Source organism: Topomyia yanbarensis, chromosome 3 (genome assembly GCF_030247195.1).
Source record: "Topomyia yanbarensis strain Yona2022 chromosome 3, ASM3024719v1, whole genome shotgun sequence".
NCBI lineage: Eukaryota > Metazoa > Arthropoda > Insecta > Diptera > Culicidae > Topomyia > Topomyia yanbarensis.
This window is the reverse complement of record NC_080672.1, coordinates 142,570,560-142,586,904: the sequence shown is the minus strand read 5'-3', so window position 1 is coordinate 142,586,904 and position 16,345 is coordinate 142,570,560. Positions and strand designations below refer to the sequence as shown.

Genomic DNA, 16,345 nt, shown 5'->3' with positions numbered 1-16,345 from the left:
AATTAAATTAATTAGTTTAAAAAATATCCAAATGATATACTTTAGCTACTAGCCCTCATCATTTTCCAATAACTCTGTATTTGGTAAAGCCAAAACATCATCGCATTTCTCTGCTTGTCCTTTTTCGAAATCTTGTTTCAAGGTTCGCCAGAAATAAAACAGACTGGTGTCCTCTGTTGATCCTCGCCAGGGTTGCGCCGGATCATGTTTTCGAAACTCGACAAGTTGTTCCTCGATCAGACGACTTTCAAATTGCAGAAAAAAAATCATCCGTTGGCATCCGTTCAGTACATGTTGTGGATACCGAATAGTGTTTAGACGGCAACGCAGAATAATCTACAGCACTCGGGTTCCAAGGAAAAATTCCGATTCTGAGATATCCACTTCGGATCACCTCCTCCTTATTTACGAAATTATCCAAAGCAAGTTTCACAAGGGGACAAATCTCGCTTCTTGCGATTGTCCGCATTCCGTGTTTTGACGAAAATCCAACAGTTGATCCTCCCAACGTTTTTTCAAAGGTCCGAAAAAACTCACGTCTAATGGTTGAGTTAAATGCGTAGAATTTGGAAACAGACAAACTAGAATAATATTGAATTTCTTACAAAATTCGGTACTTAAAAGCGTTGCATGGCTCTTATGACCATCGACAAACAGAAGCACTGGCAAAGGAATGTTCTCCTGCTCAAGCCATGGCTGAAATATATTTTTTAAAAACTCATAAAATGCATTTCCAGTCATCCAACCACTATCGGTTTTACCGATGCCCCAATCCGCTTGAGCGCTACGGATGACTTCCCCGGGTAGTCTGGATTTGTACGGGAATAACAGCAAAGGTGGAAGTAACTTGCCACTGGCACTTGCCGTAAATAAAGCAGTGTAACTTTCCTTATCGTTGTTACCCCACACCGAATAGAGGTGCTTGGTATCTTTCGTCGACAGACATTTTCGTTTTCGAACCACTAGCTCAAACGCCGTCTCATCAAGGTTGAATATTCTGTCCGAACACTTCAGTAAATATTCCAGATTCTCATCTCTAATGTAGCTACGCACTTCATCAAACCATGCTCTAATCTGATCTTCTTGAATCGTTGCTCGGTACCGTGCCAAAGTACTCGGTTTACGACGAAATAGTTCGGGATGACGCTTTAAAAATAATTCAACCCATTTTTGTCCAGGGATTCCATTATTGAACGAAGTGTCTCTTTTGATCCTTTTAAGAAATTGTGCAACACAAATACGCACCTGTTTCAAGGTGACTGGAAATCCTGCACGAGCCATAAGGGGCCCTTACACGCGCAATAAAAGTGTCATTACTAAGTAGTGTCATTACTAGAATTGTATGGGAATTCCGTCATTACTCACCTTACATGATCATTAAAAGTGACATTACTGCTCAGTAATGACATTACTAGCGCCTCGTGTAAGAGGCCCTATAGAGGCAACCCACTCGGCAATTCGCAGTTCTTCGTCATATGAAAGTACTGGAGATTTTCCAGGTCTCGCACCTCCCGTGTATTTCATCCGTATTTTATCCCGCAATGTTGTGAACGGAATATCGTATTCCAATCCAGCTTTCCGGATTGACATGCCACGTTTTACTGCAACTAATGCCAGTTGCAGCTGTTCATCCGAATATTTGAACTTTTTGTAAACAACGCCCTGAAAGCAATTAATTTTATCGTGAGTGGCAATTGGACGACTCATTATTTTCATATACCCATTTGACGATCATTGTTTATTTTGTAAATGCTAGGTATATAAGTTTTTATCCCCAAATAATAAGATAAAAATATGTGCTACATACCTTGTTCATTCTGTCTGCGTGTCAATCACTTCAAAATATTATCGAGGATAAAGTTTTGTTTACTAGAATTATAAGCTAGCTTGTAAACGACGCAAATAACAACTGCGCAATAATGACGTTTGATGCGAGACAGCATAGAAAAATGATTTTCTGGCGAAAGAGGAATAGATGCACACCGAATGTTTTTATTGTAGTGATGTTGTATGTACTGCTTCTATGTTTCGCTATATTTATTATTTCTAAATTTCTTTCAACGTTCGAGTGAAAGCAATTTTGGTGTCAAAATGATCGGTGAATGGTGACCGATCGGTGGATGGGCTCTGTACGGTAATCAATGTAACAAACAATTCTTTCCGACATACCTCTGGATCAAACTGTTCATCAAAAATAGGCTAGTTTCGTAATAGTTTTTTTTCTATATTATTGATTACATGAATTCCACAGTGATAATCATCCCTTTGATAGTTTACAGGTAGTTCAATGACTTTTAGTTCATTAATTCTTTGAACTATAAGAGCGACTGACTTTTCATATAAAGTACGTGAAACAGTTTGCTGGACAGTTTTTATAAATTCTTGGTACATTAGCTGGGGTTTTGTAGTTGTTTTCGAATCAAAATAGTAGAAAAGTTTTTTTTCTTGATCTATTACGACCACTGAGAAATGACTATCGGCTAACAAAGGCATAACAATAATTGGACTGAAGAAGTATTTTAACAAAATTTCACCTATCCTTGTATCAGTTAATTTCAGTTTGTTGAATCCAAACAATAAACCACTTTCGAAACAGAAAGTTACCGACGCTAAAGGTTGGTACATTGCACAGAGAAAGAATAAACAAAACTCAACCAAGAAGTTAGTGAACCATGACTTCCAATTGTTGCCCCATATTGTTCTCAAATCGCCAAATTCTAACAATTGGTCGCCTTTCGTAATTATTTTGAATTGATCACATATGTTATCTCTAGCCCTAAGGTAGTAATTTATATCCGATTTTAGTTTATTGGATAATATAGTTCCAAATCCTTTGAATTGTGTTGATTCAAATCCATACAATAATGAAGTATTTGTCTGGAATGTCGGCGAATTGGGCTGTAACGGAAATACTCCAAGATTGTTCGAGTTTTTTGAATGCTTTTTTTTCATTTGTATGTGCTAATGATTCTGTTTCTTCTAATATAGTAAGTAATCTAGAATTAGTTGACTCAGCAGTATAATCGACTGGAGGAAGCAGTTTATTCGATGATTTTGAAAGCAGTATATTTCCAAGCGACACCTTACGCTTATTTTCAAGTTCTTCTTGTCTAACATCTGAAAATGGTGTTGATGAAGCAACTGGAGGATTTTCATTTCTGGCTAAATTATTTTCAGTGCTTTTGATGTCATTGATAACTTCGGTGTAATATTTCCTTAAAACTTCCTCTGGCTCTCGATTCGGTTTAGTTTTTTTTTATTCTTTGGCCCATCTTTTAGCCTTTTCAGACTACGCTTTCTGAATGTTTCTTTTGTTTTTTTTAATATCTGATATTCTCATATTAGTCCACCTGTCTTGATTTGCAAAATCACTAGGAGTTTTCGCAATCGTTTGCGGGCTAAGATTTTTTTTCTGCTGCTTACTTTTCTGCTCAATGCATCACTACTACTTTTTTGTTTGTTTTAGGCGTGGTAGCTGGTCCTATGTTACGAGTTGCTTTTTTTTCGAATATGGCAATAAAAAGCATCCATTTTCGCTTCAACGTCTTTTTTAAATATATGCTCTATATGATCGTCTAATCGGATAGGAAATTTACCGGCAATTATCGAAGATTTGATGTCATCTTTCGTATCTTTATGGTGTTCCTCAATGACACCATTGTTACCGCGAGCTATTATTTGTTCCATCTCGCCTCTAACATTAGGATACTCCTTATAACCAGGGCAGGAAAATTTCGAAAAATGAATTGATTGCTGTTCGAAGCTTCACGAAGCACCTTCTCAAGCATACCACATGCAATCGATGAGTTTGACACAATCGCTTCGAACATATAGGGGTAAAACTTATCTCTGCTCGGACGAAGCGAGCTTCGCATCTAGTTCGCTCTTTACAATGTTCGAAAAAGTTCACATTAACCTTAGAAGCACACATCGTCGAACACGAGGTAAGCTCTTGGCTCGTGGTTTTTGCGTTTTTGGAACATTTCCACAGAGTTTCGAAGCGATATTCGGTGAACACATATAAAGCGAATGCCTCGTTTATTTGAGAATCGCGAACATCGAAGTTTTATATCGCTTCAAGCATCAGCTGAGGCCACCGCGAACATGTTCGCTACGTGACTATCTGTCTTAAAATCATAAACTGTAAATCTTATTTTGAGTATAAATAAAATGGATTATTTTAAGATTATAATTTAGGATTTAGGGATTAGGTGCGTCGCATACCTTACCAATTTATGAGCCACGAGTTTGAATGAGCGTAGTGGTAGTGAAATTCAAATTCTTTTTTTCGGAATACAATTATGCTTACTAGCTACTTTGATTGCAAACTCGTCTTTTCTTCTTCAATCGGAGTATATTTTCCCTGCCAAGGAGTTTAGGTGAAGATGTATAAAGTATGTTTAAGGGGGTAAGGGTTTCAGCGTGAAAAAATGTTTTTTGGTGAAATGACTCTTTTGGATGAAATGATACATTATAATGTACAAAAGTTTTGATCAATTCGCTTCGCCCAAATTTCTAAAAAAATCGCAAATAGTGTTTTTTAACGCTACAACCATTACCCCTCTCTTAATAATCTCCCTATCTAAAACAAATTCTTCCTAAAAAGAACAATTTTCGGATGGAATCTCACTGCTGACGTCCGAGTTCAGTTAGACGGCGAACTTCAGTTATTTGCATCCACTGAGGGGTAGTTAGGCGTAGTCCGTTGGCCTTTGTTTTCAACTTGTTGCGGTTTCTAACGTTCTTGCGCAACATTCCTAAATCGGCTAGTCATATTCACTCAATAATATGCGATGATTTGTGTGTTAAACGTTATTTTTAATTTTACCAAATGAATTTATTAACAAATACCTACAAACTTGAATTTATTATTATTGTCATTAATTGAATTATAATTTCTTGGCATCTGTACCAAACCAAGAGGAAAGCTTCCAAATGATTTTTATAATATTGTTTTATAAGTTTATTGGTTGATTACCTAATCACAAGAGACAAAATATTTATTTTCAAACATTTTCGACAGAATCTGTTCACTTAATAAATGAAGTGTCAAACTTATTACATGTTCCACTTTTATGAAATTTATTTCCTGACTCCTGTACATGTGTTTTGTGATAAATAATGAGAAGGATATTCCAACTTGTTTGTATTGTATTTGTTAACTAATAACTGATGGAGAAACGCAAAGAACTTACAAACAATGTTCTAGTGATTTTTTTGTTGTTGGAAATCCAAAAACAATTCTGAAAAGGACAAAATTTGGTTTATCTTCTCCATGATGTAGTCTTCCCTTATTTGATTTTTACTAATAAAAAATAAAAGAAAGAAATCTTTAGCGCCCCCTGTATTTTTTTTTTGAATCAGTTATAGCCGAAATGCTTTATGTAAGGGAAATCTCGGAAAATGAGAAGGGAAATAAATAACTCCAAGTAGAATGAAAGTCGTTCTAAACTCGAACTTTTTCGAATACTGTCTTTCCATTATTATTCGCTTTTTGTCGCATTCCATATTTTGATATATTATTTTGAAGACCCATATTTAAGATCAATACAATAGTAATTCTTCAAAAGGGCTAATGAGACTTTTGTAAACAAACTTATTTCGCTCATTTTTCCGCTACAGAGTTGAATTTTATGAAAAATACACATGAATCAACATCTTTGCCCTTGGTAGAATCGATTTCAAATGTTTTCTGTGTTGAAATGATAACAAATTAAGAGAAATCAGCAAAACAAAAGTTTGTTCACAAATCTTATTAGCCCTATTCAAATGTTGATATGGAATAATAAAATCAATCAAGATCAATTTCGATTTTTTTTTTAATTTTGCGGTGGTGTAATCCCTTAAGTGGTTGATTTAACGGCTTCTTTCAAAATTTATCGAACCTACTCCCATTCGTTAGAGTAGTTTATGTTAAAGAGAGTGTACTAAATTAATAGGAACACTTAAATTTAGGAAGTTATGATCCTCGCTCCACAATGCCGTTTGCGATAGAATTGCTCAACTGGAAATTATTAAATGAAATAAATGAAAACAAACATTAGACTATAGCATTTTGTACGCATGCACTTCAGAGGTCCAAGGGTTACAATTTCTGTTCTAGTTCTCGGATCGCCAACACATTTTTTTCGATTTTTTGGCCCTGTTCTCAAGGGAAATCCAGTTTTTAACTTTTTGCATACATATTGCATTGAATGAAGAACTTAGATAATGTATTCATAAAGTATTAGTAATAATTCGATTGTCCGTTCATTTTAAAAGGCTATTTTCTATAACTTTACAACTGATTTAATTTCACTTTCAAAATTTCTCGAAATATCATGTTCTAAAAGTTCTCAACCGATATACTATTCGAAAACAGTTATAAAAATGTTTCATCACACTGGTAGATGGATTCAAAGCGTTTTTTTAAATAAGTGCACGAAAAAACATGCGCCCTTCTAAAACATACTTCTGAACCAAAATGGTTTTACTGTTAGTCGAAAACAAGATTTACAAAACGACCAGAACTGCCAAATATGAATCGGGAATGGTCGAGTTTATTGACATTCCCTATTTATTTCTAGGATTCATCATACACATCATGACGTTATTTATTTAACTGATAATCGATTTTTTCCTTTGAATGGATATCGATATCTTTATCCTCAAGAAACTGACATAGGAACATGACTAAGATAAGCGAGCCACTCAATACGTTGTGTACATTGTGTTTAACTTCATTTTCTAGCCCTAATTTATTTCATTTGAAAATTTATCTCCGCCCTGTCACGAAATCTTGATTTTATCCCTACTGGTAATATATCAGTAGGGTATCTTAAATAAACTTGTTACGTCACTTTTCAGTTAACCCCAGCATCCATAAGCTACACATTGTCACAATTATTTTTCACCTATTCCACCCTTAATACAAGGCCTCTGTCTAGAATATACTTTTTTTGCATAACTAGTAGGTAGGTATTTGAATAAAGAAAACTAATATCGTCCGGCGAACATGTTAGCGATGGCCCTCGCGATGCTAAATTGATATAATCCTTCGGTGCTCGCGATTCTGAAATACTTCGAGGTAATCTTTTTTCTGTGTTCGCGAACATCGCTTCGATGCTCCGTGTAACTGTTTCAAAAATATCGATCACACGAACCAAGAGCTTAGCTCGTGTTCGTCGAAAACTACGCAAAAGCTTTTACATATCTTTCCGAACATCAATGAAATGAACAAGAAGCTTCATTTGTCCTCGCCGAAGAGCATGCAAAAGTATCGCCCAAATGTCCGCAATTACGATGGTAAGCGATTGTGATGCGAAGCTTGTGAATACGAACCAGTAACGCAAAGCTTCGCGCTTTGAAAGTATTCGAACATAGGTTCGGTTCGAATATTTCCTGCCCTGCTTATAACACATACTTGGGCTAAGTAAAGGAAAGTAAGTAATGTATTTGCGTAAAAATTTTAAAATGAAATCGCAGGTGGTTTCTTTGCATGCTTGAAAATTATCCATATTTTGAAATCTAGGGGTAATAATACTTTTCAAATCATTATAGCTTTTATGTAGAAGGGAGTTGTTTGATAAATAGTTTTCGCGACCCTTATTTCGTGTTCAAAGAACACTTTGCTCGTTAAAATATTTTTTGTCAGTTCCGATTCACAATCGACTTCAGACAATTTTATATAACATTTTTCAGCATGCTTTTTCAAATTTTTGTGTGCATCCATTTTTTCCACATTTTCTGCAATCAGATATTCCCATAAAATTTTAATATTAAAAACGTATCGGAAACATTTCTTAAGTCAAAAATGGACGACAGCACAGTTTTGCAAATTTTCCTGTTTGGGTCGAATTCTTCAGGAAAAAACTTGTCTACATCGTTATACATGGCCTTAGCCAAGTGAGAAGAGCATAGACGAATTACTACCAAATTCTGTGGAATATTAGGATTGATTTCGCGTTCATCCAAAAAATCAGCACAAAGAGTTGAAGATTCTAATGAGAGCATTGATACTCGCCATAGAGAAATCCGATACAATTGTGCGAAATATACTATCTAAATTTCGTGTAGTGTGATTTTTTTTATGAAATTAAAAATTTTTAAAAGAAATTGGCGTGTTTTCGCTTGTACTTTGTTTGTCTAGTGTACTTCATTCAGCCAAAGAATGTGGGAAATTGTGGAATCGTGTGCAAGTGTAGGAGAACAAGACCTCTGAGACTTTACCTTATGCCACCCAAGGGTATAAAAGAGCTCTTTGGGCCCGACTACACCACACTTTTCAGATCTCTCGGGACCTATGCTAAATATCTAAATACTTGTGATTTCATTTCTACTGCGCCGAAAAAATCCCTGGTCACTTCTTATGAACGATTTCTACATGTAAAGGGAAAAGCATTTTACCTTATGCCACCCAAGGGTATCAAAGAGCTCTTTGGGCCCGACTACACCTTACTTTTCAGATACCTAGGGACCTATGCTAAATATCTAAATACTTGTGATTTCAATGCTACTGCGCCGACAAATTCTATCGTCACTTTTTATGAACGATTTCTACATGCAAAGGGAAAAGCATTTTACCTTATGCCACCCAAGGGTATCAAAGAGCTCTTTGGGCCCGACTACACCATACTTTTCAGATCTCTAGGGACCTATGCTAAATATCTAAATACTTGTGATTTCATTTCATTTCATTGGTCACTTCTTATGAACGATTTCTACATGCAACGGGAATAGCATTTTACCTTATTAGGGTTACCAACCGTCCTTATTTTAAAGGACATGTCCATAATTTCGATGATTTGGGAAAGCGTCCTTAATTTTACTTCAAATGTCCTGAGTTTTAATCTCAATCCATGATATATTTGAAATCAATTAGATTAAATTCACTCAAGCGAATCAAACATTTTACTCGCCATTTTAGTTGTTCACTTCCTTATAGTCTTTTGGTTTGTTATGTTCAGATTAATGATTCTAAAAAAATAAATTAATTTTATTGCTTGAAAAAAGTTACAAACTAATACTTTTCATGTTTCTCATCTTGTTGAGCGCGGACAGAAAAAAATGATTTGTCCTCTAATTCGAACCATCGAATTTTAAACAGCTATCACTTTCTAGCACAGTCGGCGAATTTCTTAGTTACTTCATAAACTTTAATCAATAAGTTCTATACTTAAGGAAAAACTTTGATTTTTGGAAATGGAAATGAAAAAAAATAGGATTTCTCGTACTAATATCCATACAAATTTCAAATGTAAAACGGGATGCCACGACCTAATATTCTGCATAGTTTCTTAGGACCCCAGAAGAACAAGAAAGGGCTGTTCTAAAAAAATATTGGAAATATTTTCTTAACACCACTCAACCAAAAACATGTTAGTCAAAGATGAGTAAAATTTGTTAGTCTCGGTCAAAATTCAAGATGTCATTATTTCGCTTTCAGCCCATTTGGTAACCCTAACCTTATGCAACCCAACTCCACCATATTTTTCAGATCCCTAGGGGCGTATGCTATGCTCTTACGGCCCGACAGCGTTATGTTCTTTGGATTTGCAGAGATCTATTCTAGACATCTCAATAAATTATTTTCATTTCTACTGTTCTGTTTACATATCTATAGTTTTATATATTTTGTAGGCTCTCTCAGATACCCACTGACAATAAAGTTGCAATTTTGTGATATTTAAACTAGTTTCTCGTTGATTTAATGAAAAAATTGGCCATTGCTTGATTAGTTTTATCTAAAGGCCCTAGTATAAAGGTACGCAAAGAGCGTGCAGAAAGTGAAGCCGAAAAAAGTCTACCTATCGAGCAAAATTAGAATCCAACTTTGCTGTAGAGGTATCAGAGATGGATTCCAATTGTGCTCGATAGGTAGGCTTTTTTTGACTTCACTCTTTGCGCAACTGTTCTCTATAGACTGTGGTTTTATCAAAATCTTTGAATTTAAAAAAAATGATGGTTAAATTTTGGTGGTTTAATTCACACGCTTACATATCTGAAATATAGGTGGCGCTATTTTAGTTTAGCTATTTGCCACTAAATGTCGCTACTAGTACCTCTAAAATATTTTGGCGGATGGATTTTTTGGTGGTTAGTTTCACCCAAGTCTTTCATAGACAGACCAGTCGAACTAACCACACGGTTAAATAAAACAACCTGCAGAATAAGTTCTTTTAACTTACTTTTGAGTTGTGCGTCGCTTTCGCACTTATTAGTGTTGTCAAAAACAAAACGAGAGGTTCGACTCAGTCGAGGTCTTCCGTGGAGGAAGGTACTTTTGAGTTGTTTGGGGTGAACTCAAAATTAGGTAAATTCAACTTAAATTTGAGTGTAAAAAACCTATCAATGAGTTGTAATTTTTGCCGTGGTTAAATGGAAAGCACCTTCAACACGGTTTACCTAATTTTAAGTTCCCCCACGATACCACGAGATTGAGTCAAAGGAACTCAATTTTAGGTAGTTTTTCGTTTACGTGCAGTCTATGAGAAGAATTCAATAAAAGAATATTAACTGCGCAGTGTGGTTAGAATTCAGTTTTAGTGCCACAAGCAATATTATACACAAATTGCATTTGTTCGTACAGGTACTTGGCGCAGGTAAGTGGAGTCAAATGTCAAAATGTTGTACTCGGCTGTTCATCCGCCTATTTCTTGACCGGGTTTGATGTAAAACCACCTGGCAACGCGGTATTCAAAACGTCAAACTACGCGACGGCGACTGTCAGCTTCAAATAAACGAAAATATAAACTAGTGAAGCGCGAGAGAAATTTTTGAAAAAGTCGAGCAAAATAAACTACAAATAAATTGGGATATTTTGCTTTAATAATGCAGTGTGATTTTGCTGAGAGTTCAGCCTGGATCATGAAGTAAAGTTTCGGTAAGTATTGGAATCATTATTGAAAGAATGTTACCGTTACGCATCGTAAATTTATACATGAAATTGTTGTGTTTTGCAGTCCAAAAATTTTAAGCCCCAGCGATTTTAGTTTTAACTGGACCGAAACTACACAAAGTTTGCATTGGTTGTTGCATTTGTAAAGTTGTGGCACTTTCTCCGCAGCACCAATCAACTGCAACTGATAGTTTGACTTTTTTGTTACTTGAAAATGATACATCGAGTAGTGGATGCTGCAAAGTTGGTCGGAACACGTCAGAACATTGTTTCACATATGCTGCTTTCTTTACAAAGAAATAACTATCAGGTAATTAGCCACAGCTGATTGAACAGGGTTAAAATATAAGAATGACATTTTCCAGATTGGAGTAATTTCACTGCGAAAGTTATCGGTTTTATATAATACAAAGCTATCGAGTCAAATTCTAGCAGGTAATTGTGCCAATCGTGTCTGCACTAATGGCCAAAAATTGTTCAGTATTACCAGACATTCGTTTAGCTCTCAAACACCCACAACTAAGGGGGAAAAAGATCAGGTCGGCGAATCGAAGGAAACTACCATCGAAATCAATACTAAAAGTGGCAAGCTGCTGGTAACAACAACAACAAATGCTGATTCAAAATTGCAAGATGTCATCATCGAAAAACCCAAACCGGATAATTTGCAGAACGATGAAGAAATTTCCAAGAGTACAGCGATTCCTCTTCTCAGTGATGAGGAAAAAAGTCGCCTAGCCCTAGCGGATCAGCTAGCCGAGAAGAATAGGCAGTTGGCAAAGAAACGCATACGCGTAGATTTTTCCCGATCATCTTTGGAACGTAATTTTATAACACCGGTGAGAGCTATGTCCGATTTTCTCCTGAAGCCCTCCGACCTGGAAAGCTTACCGAAAACCAAGCGCAGGTCACCTTATGAACAGGAGCCGCCAATCACCGTCTATTGGCGCAAGGATGTTGAAGCAAAGGCGATCGAGGTGTGGGGCAGCCGGGAGAATCTGCTGAAAGAATGCCTGAAGCGTGAAATTGAGAAGAAGCGGCACCAACAGAGTGAGATTTGATGACTAATATGTTACATGATAAAGTTGAACTAAATAAACTAAATTTGTAGATATTTTTACAGTCAAGCGAAGGCTGCGAGATTACCGGCGTGAGATTGGCAGTCGAACGAACATAGTTGACGCAGAACCGGGACTTTTTGGAAAATCGGGACGGGTTGTTTTGACGGCGATTGCTATGTGAGTGTAATTTACCTAAAAAATAAAATGTATTGAGCAGTTTAATGCCAATAACAGAAAGTAAGTAGATAGGGAATCCCGTAGAACGTAGGACAAATATGCGATTATAGGCAGTATTATAGTGAATTAATGGATTTTACATTCGGTTTCTTTTAGTAATGCCACAAATTGTCTGTTCAAGTTTGGTGCTTGGTTGTACACAGGATCGCACAGTATGTTCGCCGAGACGATCCATTCGCTGGCGGACACCATCAATCAGCTGATTCTTGCTTACGGTATTCATAAGAGTACCCAGATTGCCGATTCGGACCATCCGTATGGGTACAGCAATATGAAGTATGTGTCCTCATTGATCTCCGGCGTGGGCATTTTTTGCGTTGGAACAGGTCTTTCGTTCTACCACGGTATTATGGGCCTAACAGATCCTCATCCGATCGATGATTTCTTCTGGGCTTTCTTCATCCTCGGCGGATCGTTGGTTTCGGAGGGTGCTACGTTGTTGGTAGCTATAAATAGCTGTAGAAGCGGGGCTAAAGCTCTCGGTATGACTTTCAAAGATTACGGTACGTTGTTTTTTTGGATGCTGCAGAAAAGAAGAAATGAATAATATTTTACACTTTCCAATAGTCATTCGCAGTCAAGATCCATGCGTAAACGTCGTGCTTACTGAAGATGCAGCAGCAGTTCTAAGTGTGGTACTCGCTGCTACCTGTATGGGATTGTCCACCTACACGGGTTCACCGCTTCCAGATGCCGTCGGATCTCTGTTAGTCGGATGCATGCTAGGAGCTGTGGCTTCTTTCATTATTTATACCAATGTAGCTGCATTAGTTGGACGGTCGATCCGACAGGAGAATCTCGATAGGATTAATGGTGAGCTGGAGAGTGATATCATGATTAGAGCAATACATGATGTCAAGGGAATCGATATGGGAAATTCATTGGTTAGGTATAAGGTTAGATCTATTATACTATTCGGGTAGGTCTTCATATTTTAAAAGCTATTTTGTGTTTTAGGCTGAAATGGACTTTGATGGTCGAGAACTAACACGAGTGTACCTGGATAAACAAGATTTGAATGTGCTACTGGAGGAGGTCAGAACTTTCCAGACGATTGATGAGCTTGAAGCTTACATGTTGAAGCATGGTGAGAACATCGTGGATTTGATGGGTGGTGAAATCGATCGCATTGAAATGAAACTAAGGGTGAGTAGTTTACGATGATGGGAAATACTGCATGCTTGAAATAATTTGTATTCAACAGAAAAAGTTTCCCGAAATTCGACATTGTGATTTGGAGATTTTGTAAGCTAAGTGGTAAATTAAGCAAAGCGTCAAAAGTGAGTATAAATGTTAAACATGGACAAGCGAAATGTTCAAGCTACAAACTCGTAAGAAAAAATAATGATTCCAAATTTGAAAACGATAATACTAATAAACTATTCACTAGGAAATCTACGACTAGGTGATGCTAAAAGCTTTTTAGTACTTAACTCAAACGGAGCGAACAGCATGCGAAGTGGCCAGGCACAAATCACCTGGATTTGACCGTACACATCTTACCGATCCATGCATTGACTGTGCGCACTCTAGGTATTGCTGTTAAAATTTAGATAATGTTGAAGAGGAACATAGTTCACTGCTTCAAGTTACTCGATGTTCGAATACCACGGTTCGTAGCAATGAAGAAACGAAACAAACCAGTGAGACAATACTTATTTTGCCAGAATAAATAACTTGTGAAAATGTATTTGTTTTCTTTATTTACCTATAACGGTGCTGAAGTATATGGGTGCTCATTAGGTATTGTAAATATTTAGGTGACTCGTTCTAGAGTCGCCGATCATCATTCTCCCAATACGTCAACTGCATGTAATTCTACCAAAAAAGAAATAGTAACTAAAGACCCCATTGAAAAGGATCACCAGTTATATTCAGTCAGCCCAATTATGTACTCACATACGGTGGTGCTGTGATGTACTAGAATTAGCACTGCACATTCAGCAATACCCACTATTTATGGGTGGTTGAAAGCAGGGACTGTAAACTGCTTTCTTGTAGAGGCATTTGCACACCCATTCGTTACCAGATAGCGAGGATTGGAAAGTGAAGCAATGAATATGCGCATGGTAGTTTCACACTCTTTTGTCATCATGCCCGCATGTACGGCTCGTGCGAACAGCTTTAGCTGGGTTACTCCGAGCGGATTTCTTCAGATGTTTAGTAGGGTAGGACATGACACTGACAGATAAATGGTAAACAAACGATAGACGTGTTAAGTCTTTATCCAGAGGGATTCAGCGTCGTTAGTTACATCTATGACCGCGCACCCGGCTTCCCTTGCATGTTGCTCAGAGATACATTGCTCCTATACACATCCATAGAAACAGGCATACATTCATACATACAAACTTACATTCTTACATACATACCTACTTTTTAGTACTAAAGAGATAATCCAGCTTAATCTCAATTATTGCGACATTACACAGCAACTGTTGTGGCAGTCGACAACAGAAACGAAGTGCGACGAAGTGCAATTATTGCAGAGCCGTATCGTGTTCCCCACGATAACGGTAACTGGGTTGTGGAAAGTGCAGGGATGGCTGCAATACAAGTGATGGGCGGCTTCCCTGTTCAAGAGGTGGTGGATAACACACTCGAAGGCTTCGTGATCGCCAGGATCAACGGCATATTCGTCTGTAGCTGCTACGCTCCCCCAAGGTGAACACCAGAGCAGTACAATCGGATGCTGGACGCGCTAACTGACTCGTTAGTCGGACGAACACCGATTGTTATAGGAGGAGACTTTAACGCTTGGGCCGTGGAGTGGGGTAGCAGGCTGACCAACGCTAGAGGTTACAGCCTATTGCAAGCACTGGCGAAGTTGGACGTAAGGCTGTGCAACGAAGGTTCCGCTAGCACATTCCGCAAAGCCGGCCGGGAATCCATCATAGATGTAACATTCTGCAGCGCGTCGCTGATGGATAACATGAATTGGCGAGTTAGTGAGCAGTATACACATAGCGACCACTAGGTTATCCACCACACCATTGGTCGGCGGAATTGTACTGTAACGCGGAGAGTGAGGACTGGCGAGCGGAAGTGGAAAATAAAGGACTTCGACAAGGATCTTTTTGTGGAAGCACTTCGTGCTGACAGCGTCACTCCAATTCAGAGCGCCGATGAGCTGTCGGAAACAGTAGCGAGGGCATGCGATGCAACAATGCCGAGGAAAATGGAACCGAGGAACTACCGGCGTCCATCGTACTGGTGGAACGAAAGGCTCAGCATCATCCAGGCAGCCTGTCTAAAAGCCAGAAGACGCGTTCAAAGATCAAGATCAGAGGCGGTCCCAAAAGTGTGTAAAGTAACATTGCGGGCGGCCAGGGCTGATTTCAAACGCGAGATAGCGCTAAGCAAGTCCACCTGCTACAAGGAGCTGTGCAGAGAAGTAGATGCTAACCCCTGGGGCAATGCATATCGTGTCGTTATGGCCAGGATCAAGGGTCCTGTGACGCCAGCCGAAATGTGCGCTGACAAACTAAAAATTATCGTGGAGGGTCTTTTCCCGAAGCACGACCCAACCGTATGGCCGCCTACACCGTACGTTGATGCAGACGGTGGAAATGCTGGTGACAATCAAGTTTCCAACGACGAGCTCCTTATTGCGGCAAAAGGCTTGAAAGCGAAGAAAGCTCCCGGATCGGATGGTATCCCCAACGTGGCACTGAAGACTGCGATCCTGGCGTTTCCGAACATGTTCAGGATAGTTCTACAGAAATGCCTGGACGAAGGCTACTTCTCGGATAGATGGAAGATCCAGAAGCTGGTGTTGCTGCCAAAACCAGGGAAACCACTAGGAGATCCAGCATCGTATTGGCCTATATGCCTGCTGGATACTCTTGGTAAACTTATGGAAAGGGTCATCCTCAACAGGCTGACGACCTACGCTGTAAGTGAGAACGGACTATCGCAGAGGCAGTTCGGGTTCCGGAAAGGGATATCGACGGTGGACGCCATCCGCACAGTCATCGAGAGCGCGGAAAAAGCGTCGTAGCAAAAGAGAAGGGAAAACGGATACTGCGCCGTGGTCACGATCGACGTGAAGAACACGTTCAACAGTGCTAGCTGGGGGACCATCGCCGCAACGCTGCACAGAATGCGGGTTCCGGACTATCTGTGCAAGATTCTGGAAAGTTACTTCCAGAACCGAGTACTGGTATAGGAA

At 38.5% G+C, this 16,345-nt stretch overlaps 2 protein-coding genes across 3 annotated transcripts; one reads left to right on the top strand and one right to left on the bottom strand.

Annotated features, from left to right (window-relative positions):
* Positions 1–429: 429 nt before the first annotated feature.
* On the bottom strand, positions 430–1,816 carry LOC131687258 (uncharacterized). Its single transcript, XM_058971331.1, has 3 exons — positions 1,808–1,816; positions 1,445–1,662; positions 430–1,288 (listed from the first exon to the last, which is right to left on the bottom strand). The coding sequence occupies exons 1-3, from the start codon at positions 1,814–1,816 to the stop codon at positions 430–432; spliced, it is 1,086 nt and encodes a 361-aa protein (XP_058827314.1).
* An 8,875-nt stretch (positions 1,817–10,691) lies between these two features.
* On the top strand, positions 10,692–13,864 carry LOC131690524 (proton-coupled zinc antiporter SLC30A9, mitochondrial). 2 transcript variants are annotated; one of them, XM_058976367.1, is made up of 9 exons: positions 10,692–10,861; positions 10,941–11,186; positions 11,242–11,926; positions 11,988–12,114; positions 12,271–12,677; positions 12,742–13,070; positions 13,132–13,320; positions 13,379–13,454; positions 13,565–13,864. In XM_058976367.1, the coding sequence occupies exons 2-8, from the start codon at positions 11,091–11,093 to the stop codon at positions 13,421–13,423; spliced, it is 1,878 nt and encodes a 625-aa protein (XP_058832350.1). In that variant the 5' UTR covers positions 10,692–10,861; positions 10,941–11,090; the 3' UTR covers positions 13,424–13,454; positions 13,565–13,864. The 2 variants fall into 2 exon arrangements, with proteins under 2 accessions (XP_058832350.1, XP_058832349.1); XM_058976366.1 differs by having other exon boundaries at positions 13,379–13,864.
* Positions 13,865–16,345: the final 2,481 nt, after the last annotated feature.

Coding starts and splice junctions, on each gene's coding strand:
- LOC131687258 (XM_058971331.1), bottom strand. Junction 1,289..1,444: donor CTGCGAATTGCCGAGTGGGT/TGCCTCTATAGG, acceptor GCGCGTGTAAGG/GCCCCTTATGGCTCGTGCAG.
- LOC131690524 (XM_058976367.1), top strand. CDS start 11,091: ATGATACATCGAGTAGTGGATGCTGCAAAGTTGGTCGGAACACGTCAG. Junction 11,187..11,241: donor TACAAAGAAATAACTATCAG/GTAATTAGCCAC, acceptor GACATTTTCCAG/ATTGGAGTAATTTCACTGCG. Junction 11,927..11,987: donor GAAGAAGCGGCACCAACAGA/GTGAGATTTGAT, acceptor CTAAATTTGTAG/ATATTTTTACAGTCAAGCGA.